The sequence below is a fragment of the Montipora capricornis genome, chromosome 1, assembly GCF_036669925.1.
Source record: "Montipora capricornis isolate CH-2021 chromosome 1, ASM3666992v2, whole genome shotgun sequence".
In the NCBI taxonomy this organism is placed as follows: Eukaryota; Metazoa; Cnidaria; class Anthozoa; order Scleractinia; family Acroporidae; genus Montipora; species Montipora capricornis.
In genome coordinates this window covers 41,982,877-41,995,698 of record NC_090883.1, presented here as the reverse complement: position 1 = coordinate 41,995,698, position 12,822 = coordinate 41,982,877, and the positions used below count along the sequence as shown (strand labels likewise).

The 12,822-nt window shown below is 43.5% G+C and overlaps 1 protein-coding gene across 1 annotated transcript in view; it reads left to right on the top strand.

Annotated features, from left to right (window-relative positions):
- The first annotated feature begins 2,459 nt into the window (after positions 1-2,459).
- LOC138015063 (streptococcal hemagglutinin-like) overlaps positions 2,460-12,822 on the top strand; it is a 30,789-nt gene continuing 20,426 nt past the window's right edge. The window contains exons 1-3 of the mRNA XM_068861972.1: positions 2,460-10,032; positions 10,847-10,963; positions 12,643-12,747. Coding sequence (XP_068718073.1) covers positions 2,460-10,032; positions 10,847-10,963; positions 12,643-12,747 — 7,795 coding nt within the window. The remainder of the gene's footprint in view (positions 10,033-10,846; positions 10,964-12,642; positions 12,748-12,822) is intronic.

The following is a 12,822-nucleotide window of genomic DNA, read 5'->3' as shown; positions in this document are numbered from 1 at the left end:
GATTCAAGGAGCTTGGTCAATAGTAGTTCATCATCTTTGGCAGCAAGGACATCTCTCCCGGTATTTGAGACTACATCGAAGTTGTCTTCGGTGTCCTCTTCTGGAACGGTGTCACGAATAGTTGTTTCAAGCAGCCTGGCAGGAATTACTTTGTCATCTTTTGAAGGAAGGACTAGTGTGTCACTAGATCCAAGTCAATCAGTATATCAGTCAAAATCCTCGGTGCTGGAATCATCGTCAGCTTTGGTGTCCGGATCATTTTCTTTGAGAAGCTCTCTAACTAGCGATTACTCGGCTGTGTCAGGAATGTCAAGTGTAGAAACAGATCAGACAACTTTTGTGTTGGAAAGAGATTCATCTTTGTTAGCTGCATCTTCAGTCTCCATACGCAAATCAAGTGTTTCGAGAAGCGTGGTGAGAAGTACTTCGTCCTCTGCTTCCGTTAGCGTTGGACTATCCACGGTTAAGAGTACAGCCTTATCACCTGCAGTGTCATCAGTCAACCTGTCATCTCCTGGAGTATTGTTAACATCGGTAATTGGTACAAGTAGCTATGTTTTGAGCAGGGAATCGGCTGTGGCTGTGAGCTCGTCTCTTGCGGTAGATGAAACCACAGCTGAAGTATCTTCGGCATCTGTTGTGTTGGTGCAATCGTCTTCCGTAGTGTCCCATGGAGCCGTTTTCAGCAGTTTTTCAAAAAGGACTCCTTTGTCGTTGATTGTAAGCTCGAATGTGTCGGTAATTGCAAGACCGTCAGTTTTGTTGTCAGTCTCATCTCTCCTATACTCATCTAAAGCAGTGAAGACAACATCTGAGAGTCTAAGCCACTCAGGGACAAGTAGTATAATATATGTGTCGGAAAGCTCAAGTTTGGCAATAGTCAAAAGGTCTTCTGTCTTACCTTCAGCGCCATCTTTGCTAGTTACATCATCAGAAGTCATATCCACATTAGCTTTTTAAGTAGTCCAGTGGAAAGAGGCCTGACATCCGTGGCAGTGACATCCACAAAGAGAATAATCGATAGCACATCCATTTCGCCTTCTCTGTCTTCTGTGGTAGTATCCTGTTTAAGTATTGTTTCAAGGAGCTTGGTCAATAGTAGTTCATCATCTTTGGCAGCAAGGACATCTCTCCCGGTATTTGAGACTACATCGAAGTTGTCATCGGTGTCCTCTTCTGGAACGGTGTCACGAATAGTTGTTTCAAGCAGCCTGGCAGGAATTACTTTGTCATCGTTTGAAGGAAGGACTAGTGCGTCACTAGATCCAGGTCAATCAGTATATCAGTCAAAATCCTCGGTGCTGGAATCATCGTCAGCTTTGGTGTCCGGATCATTTTCTTTGAGAAGCTCTCTACCTAGCGATTACTCGGCTGTGTCAGGAATGTCAAGTGTAGAAACAGATCAGACAACTTCTGTGTTGGAAAGAGATTCATCTTTGTTAGCTGCATCTTCAGTCTCCATACGCAAATCAAGTGTTTCGAGAAGCGTGGTGAGAAGTACTTCGTCCTCTGCTTCCGTTAGCGTTGGACTATCCACGGTTAAGAGTACAGCCTTATCACCTGCAGTGTCATCAGTCAACCTGTCATCTCCTGGAGTATTGTTAACATCGGTAATTGGTACAAGTAGCTTTGTTTTGAGCAGGGAATCGGCTGTGGCTGTGAGCTCGTCTCTTGCGGTAGATGAAACCACAGCTGAAGTATCTTCAGCATCTGTTGTGTTGGTGGAATCGTCTTCCGTAGTGTCCCAAGGAGCCGTTTCCAGCAGTTTTTCAAAAAGGACTCCTTCGTCGTTGATAGTAAGATCAAGTGTGTCAGTAATTGCAAGCCCGTCAGTTTTGTTGTCAGTCTCATCTCTCCTATACTCATCTAAAGCAGTGAAGACAACATCTGAGAGTCTAAGCCACTCAGGGACAAGTAGTATAATATATGTGTCGGAAAGCTCAAGTTTGGCAATAGTCAAAAGGACTTCTGTCTTACCTTCAGCGCCATCTTTGCTAGTTACATCCTCAGAAGTCATATTCACATTAGCTTTTTCAAGTAGCCCAGTGGAAAGAGGCCTGACATCCGTGGCAGTGACATCCAGAAAGAGAATAATCGATAGCACATCCATTTCGCCTTCTCTGTCTTCTGTGGTAGTATCGAGTTTAAGTATTGATTCAAGGAGCTTGGTCAATAGTAGTTCATCATCTTTGGCAGCAAGGACATCTCTCCCGGTATTTGAGACTACATCGAAGTTGTCTTCGGTGTCCTCTTCTGGAACGGTGTCACGAATAGATGTTTCAAGCAGCCTGGCAGGAATTACTTTGTCATCGTTTGAAGGAAGGACTAGTGTGTCACTAGATCCAAGTCAATCAGTATATCAGTTAAAATCCTCGGTGCTGGAATCATCGTCAGCTTTGGTGTCCGGATCATTTTCTTTGAGAAGCTCTCTAACTAGCGATTACTCGGCTGTGTCAGGAATGTCAAGTGTAGAAACAGATCAGACAACTTCTGTGTTGGAAAGAGATTCATCTTTGTTAGCTGCATCTTCAGTCTCCATACGCAAATCAAGTGTTTCGAGAAGCGTGGTGAGAAGTACTTCGTCCTCTGCTTCCGTTAGCGTTGGACTATCCACGGTTAAGAGTACAGCCTTATCACCTGCAGTGTCATCAGTCAACCTGTCATCTCCTGGAGTATTGTTAACATCGGTAATTGGTACAAGTAGCTATGTTTTGAGCAGGGAATCGGCTGTGGCTGTGAGCTCGTCTCTTGCGGTAGATGAAACCACAGCTGAAGTATCTTCGGCATCTGTTGTGTTGGTGCAATCGTCTTCCGTAGTGTCCCATGGAGCCGTTTTCAGCAGTCTTTCAAAAAGGACTCCTTCGTCGTTGATAGTAAGCTCGAATGTGTCGGTAATTGCAAGACCGCCAGTTTTGTTGTCAGTCTCATCTCTCCTATACTCATCTAAAGCAGTGAAGACAACATCTGAGAGTCTAAGCCACTCAGGGACAAGTAGTATAATATATGTGTCGGAAAGCTCAAGTTTGGCAATAGTCAAAAGGTCTTCTGTCTTACCTTCAGCGCCATCTTTGCTAGTTACATCATCAGAAGTCATATCCACATTAGCTTTTTTAAGTAGCCCAGTGGAAAGAGGCCTGACATCCGTGGCAGTGACATCCAAAGAGAGAATAATCGATAGCACATCCATTTCGCCTTCTCTGTCTTCTGTGGTAGTCTCGAGTTTAAGTATTGTTTCAAGGAGCTTGGTCAATAGTAGTTCATCATCTTTGGCAGCAAGGACATCTCTCCCGGTATTTGAGACTACATCGAAGTTGTCTTCGGTGTCCTCTTCTGGAACGGTGTCACGAATAGTTGTTTCAAGCAGCCTGGCAGGAATTACTTTGTCATCGTTTGAAGGAAGGACTAGTGCGTCACTAGATCCAGGTCAATCAGTATATCAGTCAAAATCCTCGGTGCTGGAATCATCGTCAGCTTTGGTGTCCGGATCATTTTCTTTGAGAAGCTCTCTAACTAGCGATTACTCGGCTGTGTCAGGAATGTCAAGTGTAGAAACAGATCAGACAACTTCTCTGTTGGAAAGAGATTCATCTTTGTTAGCTGCATCTTCAGTCTCCATACGCAAATCAAGTGTTTCGAGAAGCGTGGTGAGAAGTACTTCGTCCTCTGCTTCCGTTAGCGTTGGACTATCCACGGTTAAGAGTACAGCCTTATCACCTGCAGTGTCATCAGTCAACCTGTCATCTCCTGGAGTATTGTTAACATCGGTAATTGGTACAAGTAGCTATGTTTTGAGCAGGGAATCGGCTGTGGCTGTGAGCTCGTCTCTTGCGGTAGATGAAACCACAGCTGAAGTATCTTCGGCATCTCTTGTGTTGTTGCAATCGTCTTCCGTAATGTCCCGTGGAGCCGTTTCCAGCAGTTTTTCAAAAAGGACTCCTTCGTCGTTGATAGTAAGCTCAAGTGTGTCAGTAATTGCAAGCCCGTCAGTTTTGTTGTCAGTCTCATCTCTCCTATACTCATCTAAAGCAGTGAAGAAAACATCTGAGAGTCTAAGCCGCTCAGGGACAAGTAGTATAATATATGTGTCGGAAAGCTCAAGTTTGGCAATAGTCAAAAGGACTTCTGTCTTACCTTCAGCGCCATCTTCGCTAGTTACATCCTCAGAAGTCATATTCACATTAGCTTTTTCAAGTAGCCCAGTGGAAAGAGGCCTGACATCCGTGGCAGTGACATCCAGAAAGAGAATAATCGATAGCACATCCATTTCGCCTTCTCTGTCTTCTGTGGTAGTATCGAGTTTAAGTATTGATTCAAGGAGCTTGGTCAATAGTAGTTCATCATCTTTGGCAGCAAGGACATCTCTCCCGGTATTTGAGACTACATCGAAGTTGTCTTCGGTGTCCTCTTCTGGAACGGTGTCACGAATAGTTGTTTCAAGCAGCCTGGCAGGAATTACTTTGTCATCGTTTGAAGGAAGGACTAGTGTGTCACTAGATCCAAGTCAATCAGTATATCAGTCAAAATCCTCGGTGCTGGAATCATCGTCAGCTTTGGTGTCCGGATCATTTTCTTTGAGAAGCTCTCTAACTAGCGATTACTCGGCTGTGTCAGGAATGTCAAGTGTAGAAACAGATCAGACAACTTCTGTGTTGGAAAGAGATTCATCTTTGTTAGCTGCATCTTCAGTCTCCATACGCAAATCAAGTGTTTCGAGAAGCGTGGTGAGAAGTACTTCGTCCTCTGCTTCCGTTAGCGTTGGACTATCCACGGTTAAGAGTACAGCCTTATCACCTGCAGTGTCATCAGTCAACCTGTCATCTCCTGGAGTATTGTTAACATCGGTAATTGGTACAAGTAGCTATGTTTTGAGCAGGGAATCGGCTGTGGCTGTGAGCTCGTCTCTTGCGGTAGATGAAACCACAGCTGAAGTATCTTCAGCATCTGTTGTGTTGGTGGAATCGTCTTCCGTAGTGTCCCAAGGAGCCGTTTCCAGCAGTTTTTCAAAAAGGACTCCTTCGTCGTTGATAGTAAGCTCGAATGTGTCGGTAATTGCAAGACCGTCAGTTTTGTTGTCAGTCTCATCTCTCCTATACTCATCTAAAGCAGTCAAGACAACATCTGAGAGTCTAAGCCGCTCAGGGACAAGTAGTATAATATATGTGTCGGAAAGCTCAATTTTGGCAATAGTCAAAAGGACTTCTGTCTTACCTTCAGCGCCATCTTTGCTAGTTACATCCTCAGAAGTCATATCCACATTAGCTTTTTCAAGTAGCCCAGTGGAAAGAGGCCTGACATCCGTGGCAGTGACATCCAGAAAGAGAATAATCGATAGCACATCCATTTCGCCTTCTCTGTCTTCTGTGGTAGTATCGAGTTTAAGTATTGATTCAAGGAGCTTTGTCAATAGTAGTTCATCATCTTTGGCAGCAAGGACAACTCTCCCAGTATTTGAGACTACATCGAAGTTGTCTTCGGTGTCCACTTCTGGAACGGTGTCACGAATAGTTGTTTCAAGCAGCCTGGCAGGAATTACTTTGTCATCGTTTGAAGGAAGGACTAGTGTGTCACTAGATCCAAGTCAATCAGTATATCAGTCAAAATCCTCGGTGCTGGAATCATCGTCAGCTTTGGTGTCCGGATCATTTTCTTTGAGAAGCTCTCTAACTAGCGATTACTCGGCTGTGTCAGGAATGTCAAGTGTAGAAACAGATCAGACAACTTCTGTGTTGGAAAGAGATTCATCTTTGTTAGCTGCATCTTCAGTCTCCATACGCAAATCAAGTGTTTCGAGAAGCGTGGTGAGAAGTACTTCGTCCTCTGCTTCCGTTAGCGTTGGACTATCCACGGTTAAGAGTACAGCCTTATCACCTGCAGTGTCATCAGTCAACCTGTCATCTCCTGGAGTATTGTTAACATCGGTAATTGGTACAAGTAGCTATGTTTTGAGCAGGGAATCGGCTGTGGCTGTGAGCTCGTCTCTTGCGGTAGATGAAACCACAGCTGAAGTATCTTCGGCATCTGTTGTGTTGGTGCAATCGTCTTCCGTAGTGTCCCATGGAGCCGTTTCCAGCAGTTTTTCAAAAAGGACTCCTTCGTCGTTGATAGTAAGCTCGAATGTGTCGGTAATTGCAAGCCCGTCAGTTTTGTTGTCAGTTTCATCTCTCCTATACTCATCTAAAGCAGTGAAGACAACATCTGAGAGTCTAAGCCGCTCAGGGACAAGTAGTATAATATATGTGTCGGAAAGCTCAAGTTTGGCAATAGTCAAAAGGTCTTCTGTCTTATCTTCAGCGCCATCTTTGCTAGTTACATCCTCAGAAGTCATATCCACATTAACTTTTTCAAGTAGCCCAGTGGAAAGAGGCCTGACATCCGTGGCAGTGACATCCAGAAAGAGAATAATCGATAGCACATCCATTTCGCCTTCTCTGTCTTCTGTGGTAGTATCCAGTTTAAGTATTGTTTCAAGGAGCTTGGTCAATAGTAGTTCATCATCTTTGGCAGCAAGGACATCTCTCCCGGTATTTGAGACTACATCGAAGTTGTCTTCGGTGTCCTCTTCTGGAACGGTGTCACAAATAGTTGTTTCAAGCAGCCTGGCAGGAATTACTTTGTCATCGTTTGAAGGAAGGACTAGTGCGTCACTAGATCCAGGTCAATCAGTATATCAGTCAAAATCCTCGGTGCTGGAATCATCGTCAGCTTTGGTGTCCGGATCATTTTCTTTGAGAAGCTCTCTAACTAGCGATTACTCGGCTGTGTCAGGAATGTCAAGTGTAGAAACAGATCAGACAACTTCTGTGTTGGAAAGAGATTCATCTTTGTTAGCTGCATCTTCAGTCTCCATACGCAAATCAAGTGTTTCGAGAAGCGTGGTGAGAAGTACTTCGTCCTCTGCTTCCGTTAGCGTTGGACTATCCACGGTTAAGAGTACAGCCTTATCACCTGCAGTGTCATCAGTCAACCTGTCATCTCCTGGAGTATTGTTAACATCGGTAATTGGTACAAGTAGCTATGTTTTGAGCAGGGAATCGGCTGTGGCTGTGAGCTCGTCTCTTGCGGTAGATGAAACCACAGCTGAAGTATCTTCGGCATCTGTTGTGTTGGTGCAATCGTCTTCCGTAGTGTCCCATGGAGCCGTTTCCAGCAGTTTTTCAAAAAGGACTCCTTCGTCGTTGATAGTAAGCTCGAATGTGTCAGTAATTGCAAGCCCGTCAGTTTTGTTGTCAGTCTCATCTCTCCTATACTCATCTAAAGCAGTGAAGACAACATCTGAGAGTCTAAGCCGCTCAGGGACAAGTAGTATAATATATGTGTCGGAAAGCTCAAGTTTGGCAATAGTTAAAAGGACTTCTGTCTTACCTTCAGCGCCATCTTTGCTAGTTACATCCTCAGAAGTCATATCCACATTAGCTTTTTCAAGTAGCCCAGTGGAAAGAGGCCTGACATCCGTGGCAGTGACATCCAGAAAGAGAATAATCGATAGCACATCCATTTCGCCTTCTCTGTCTTCTGTGGTAGTATCGAGTTTAAGTATTGATTCAAGGAGCTTTGTCAATAGTAGTTCATCATCTTTGGCAGCAAGGACAACTCTCCCAGTATTTGAGACTACATCGAAGTTGTCTTCGGTGTCCACTTCTGGAACGGTGTCACGAATAGTTGTTTCAAGCAGCCTGGCAGGAATTACTTTGTCATCGTTTGAAGGAAGGACTAGTGTGTCACTAGATCCAAGTCAATCAGTATATCAGTCAAAATCCTCGGTGCTGGAATCATCGTCAGCTTTGGTGTCCGGATCATTTTCTTTGAGAAGCTCTCTAACTAGCGATTACTCGGCTGTGTCAGGAATGTCAAGTGTAGAAACAGATCAGACAACTTCTGTGTTGGAAAGAGATTCATCTTTGTTAGCTGCATCTTCAGTCTCCATACGCAAATCAAGTGTTTCGAGAAGCGTGGTGAGAAGTACTTCGTCCTCTGCTTCCGTTAGCGTTGGACTATCCACGGTTAAGAGTACAGCCTTATCACCTGCAGTGTCATCAGTCAACCTGTCATCTCCTGGAGTATTGTTAACATCGGTAATTGGTACAAGTAGCTATGTTTTGAGCAGGGAATCGGCTGTGGCTGTGAGCTCGTCTCTTGCGGTAGATGAAACCACAGCTGAAGTATCTTCGGCATCTCTTGTGTTGGTGCAATCGTCTTCCGTAGTGTCCCATGGAGCCGTTTCCAGCAGTTTTTCAAAAAGGACTCCTTCGTCGTTGATAGTAAGCTCGAATGTGTCGGTAATTGCAAGACCGTCAGTTTTGTTGTCAGTCTCATCTCTCCTATACTCATCTAAAGCAGTGAAGACAACATCTGAGAGTCTAAGCCACTCAGGGACAAGTAGTATAATATATGTGTCGGAAAGCTCAAGTTTGGCAATAGTCAAAAGGTCTTCTGTCTTACCTTCAGCGCCATCTTTGCTAGTTACATCCTCAGAAGTCATATCCACATTAGCTTTTTCAAGTAGCCCAGTGGAAAGAGGCCTGACATCCGTGGCAGTGACATCCAGAAAGAGAATAATCGATAGCACATCCATTTCGCCTTCTCTGTCTTCTGTGGTAGTATCGAGTTTAAGTATTGATTCAAGGAGCTTGGTCAATAGTAGTTCATCATCTTTGGCAGCAAGGACATCTCTCCCGGTATTTGAGACTACATCGAAGTTGTCTTCGGTGTCCTCTTCTGGAACGGTGTCACGAATAGTTGTTTCAAGCAGCCTGGCAGGAATTACTTTGTCATCGTTTGAAGGAAGGACTAGTGTACATGTGTCACTAGATCCAAGTCAACCAGTATATCAATCAAAATCCTCGATGCTGGAATCATCGTCAGCTTTGGTGTCCGGATCATTTTCTTTGAGAAGCTCTCTAACTAGCGATTACTCGGCTGTGTCAGGAATGTCAAGTGTAGAAACAGATCAGACAACTTCTGTGTTGGAAAGAGATTCATCTTTGTTAGCTGCATCTTCAGTCTCCATACGCAAATCAAGTGTTTCGAGAAGCGTGGTGAGAAGTACTTCGTCCTCTGCTTCCGTTAGCGTTGGACTATCCACGGTTAAGAGTACAGCCTTATCACCTGCAGTGTCATCAGTCAACCTGTCATCTCCTGGAGTATTGTTAACATCGGTAATTGGTACAAGTAGCTATGTTTTGAGCAGGGAATCGGCTGTGGCTGTGAGCTCGTCTCTTGCGGTAGATGAAACCACAGCTGAAGTATCTTCGGCATCTCTTGTGTTGGTGCAATCGTCTTCCGTAGTGTCCCATGGAGCCGTTTCCAGCAGTTTTTCAAAAAGGACTCCTTCGTCGTTGATAGTAAGCTCGAATGTGTCAGTAATTGCAAGCCCGTCAGTTTTGTTGTCAGTCTCATCTCTCCTATACTCATCTAAAGCAGTGAAGACAACATCTGAGAGTCTAAGCCGCTCAGTCACAAGTAGTTTAATATATGTGTCGGAAAGCTCGAGTTTGGAAATAGTCGAAAGGACCTCTTTCTTACCTTCAGCACCATCTTCGCTAGTTACATCCTCACAAGTCATATCCACATTATCTGTTACAAGTAGCCCAGTGGAAAGTGGCCCGACATCCGTAACAGTGACATCCAGAAGGGGAATAATCGATAGCACGTCCGTTTTGCCCTCCTTGTCTCCTGCGATCGTGTCGTCTCTTGTGGGAATATCGAGTATCAACCGTTTAGTGAGAAGTGGCTCGTCTTTGTCAGTGCGATCTAGTGTTGGAATAGTTTATAGGAGTGTAATGTTGCCATCAGTGTCAGCTTCACTGCTTACCTCGTTAGTGATCGTACACACGTCAAGTATTTCAAGTAGTGTTATGAGAACTAGTTCGACATCTGTTGCGAGTTCGGAAACTTTTGCACTTACATCTGGAATTCCCATTTCTTCTGTGCTTTTGTCACTGTCTGGATCAATTCCATCTTCAAGTGTTTTTTCATTGAATCTAATATCAAGTAGTGTCCCCTCTTTGGCTTTGAGTTCCAGTGCAATAACAGGTAAAGCACGTTTGTTATTTGGTTATTTTATTTTCGGTGTATTTATGAACAGTTACAATGACCATTAAGGAGCAAACATGAACGAATTGATAGGCATGCTGGTTTTTGTTAGCTTCTCGAAGTGAATTGCTTTGTATCTCAAAAACTTTCACGTTGCGTCCGTTCCAATATACATGTGATGTATTTGGTAAACGGGCGCCAAACTGTGCTCTTCAAATAAACATAAACATTCATAAAAACGCTAACTAAATGTCAACGCTTAACGTGTTGAAACTAGACAGTTTACGTTTTAACATTATGGGACACTTTGTGATTTTTACCAAGATCGAGCGGGGCATTAATCGTGTGCATTTCTCGACTTTAAGTTGTGTCAGTTTTAGCATGTTTGGCGAGTGACCACTTACTTTCCTAGTGCTTCGTCAGGTGTGCGGCGCGTTGTTATTCTTTGTATTTTCTACATCTAATTATAACCTCGTTGGTAGCTTGTTTTGAAAACATATTTGATCAGTTTTGCTTTATCTTGGCGTTGATTAAGCTGTATTTACACTTTCAAATTTGCTATCACAAGATTTCTGTCGAGAAATGTTTCCTTTACGTGCACCTGCCAGCCTATTGCAAATCCGTCATCCCAGTCGCTGAGGACAGATCAGTTCAGTTCAGCTAACGGTTTACTTTGTTTTGATATTAATATTTCAGTAGAATCTGTTCTTACGTAATGTGGGGAGAGTGGAATGAATGACTGGCTTTGAAGAAAATTGTGTTTCTTTATTTCGGTGCGACAACTTGAAAGATCATATCATATTCTTTGTTACAGATGAAAACGAATGTCTTCTCGGCCCTTGCGACGAAAACGCTGTTTGCCAGAATACCCCTGGGTCATTCCATTGTGTTTGTAAACCTGGCTTTACAGGAGACGGAGAATTTTGCCAAGGTGCCGTGGTCATAGTACAATACGTTCTCACAACTTTTAACAATTCTCTGCATTAATACATAAATTCCTTTAATGAAAAGGACAGAAATGTTTCAAGTTATCATTAGTAATTCATAAAATGACAGAGATGTGTCAAGTTATCAATCAACTTTGTATATTTGGTACATGTTGCCCTTTTAAATCATGAAGGATACAATACTCACAAAGAATATATTCGTAGCCGGATCCTGAAACAAGCACGTTTCTTCCTTGTCAAGGAACACATCATAACCATGTGAATGCTAGAGGGAATATAAACTAACGGGACATATGTATATCAGCAGGATTGCCATGACTATAGCTTTCCCTTTGTATACCATAACTTTTCGTTGAATTTTCTTCTTTAACATGGCTTGTTGCCCCCGCAGGGTTTTGGCCCAGAGCCAAAACCCGATGAGGCAAATTAGAAGTCCTTTCGTAAAAAGGGTAAATGCTTAAATTGGTAGATATTGTAGGGGGAGTCAACCTCAATTTGCTCAACCGGGCGCGCAAGGTAGTATGGGTATTGCTTAAACGGGCGCGCAAGTGGTATTGGTATTGTTATACACGACCGAAGTGTTTCAGGAGTCACGAAGTAGAAACTCGCAAAGAGAACCAAAGTGCCGTTCGGGTTAGCAGTTGAAAGATCAAACATTGAAGCAGATCTGATGCAAATCGAGTTGCCTGGCTCAGAAATTCATTTTGTCCGGACACAAATCAGAAACAGGGGCGACGATATGTCAGACGCAAATCAAAAACAGGGGCGACATTTTCAGCATATAATTTAAACGTATCTCAACTGCCTTTGATACTATCTTAGGCGGAGGCAGATGTAGTGAAAACTATTACTAGTACCACAAGAATAATCCGTGGACAGGTTTCCCTTTGCCAGTTGCCAGGGTTGAGCCTATCATGCTAGTTTACATCTAAAAAATTTATAGTGCTAGTGCCCTATATGTGGGCTAGCATGGTAGGCTAACCTCGCCAGGCAACTTCCATATTATCTTTCTCAGATTTTGCCATTACTACTATCAATAGTTGCATTTTGATGCTGAGCAGACGGACACTTTGCACTTAGATATACGATCTACAGTGGCTCATCAGGAAAGCTTGAAGCTCAGTTGGGACTTTTAAGATCTACCATGCGGTCGTCGGCAGGAACACCATCGGTTAAGACAGGAAAAATAATTGTGCTGTACGGGCGGCAAGTGCGGCACGCGTTTTTTTTTTTTTTGTTTTTGTTTGCACATACAGTATTTCTGGATAACCACTGCACAGCAACGACGTGAAATCACCAAGTTTGAGGTTTTGACGACAACGCAAGAGTACAAACACAGAGCTTTCATTCTATCTTTTTACTCTGAAACTGCTCTTACCAATTTATTTTAACGATACATCTCCCACATTGCACATCGGGAACGAGATGGAACAGTCGCGAAAGACTTATGACAGTGCAAAGTTACATTTAGAGATGCCGTTTTCGTCCACGTCGCTGTCATAGATCGTAAAGTCCTCGTGTGTTTAGAGCATTCGACCATTTTTTAGGAAGTCGTAGGCTTGATTCCTACTCAATCACCCCTTTTTCCGTTTTAATTAAGGCAGATAGCATATCATTTACTAAACCGTTAATAAAAAAAGGTATTGACACTTATTTATTCCAGAAATTAACGACTGTGAGCCGTCTGCGTGCAGGGAAGATCAAGTTTGTCTGGATTTGATTTGTCGCTGTCCACCGGGAAAGTTTGAGACTCGTGGCATTTGTGAAAGTATGTTTAACGTAGGCTTTCCAACCTTTTAGTGTTGACAGGTACCCGAACATGTGGTATAGGAGATGACGTTGT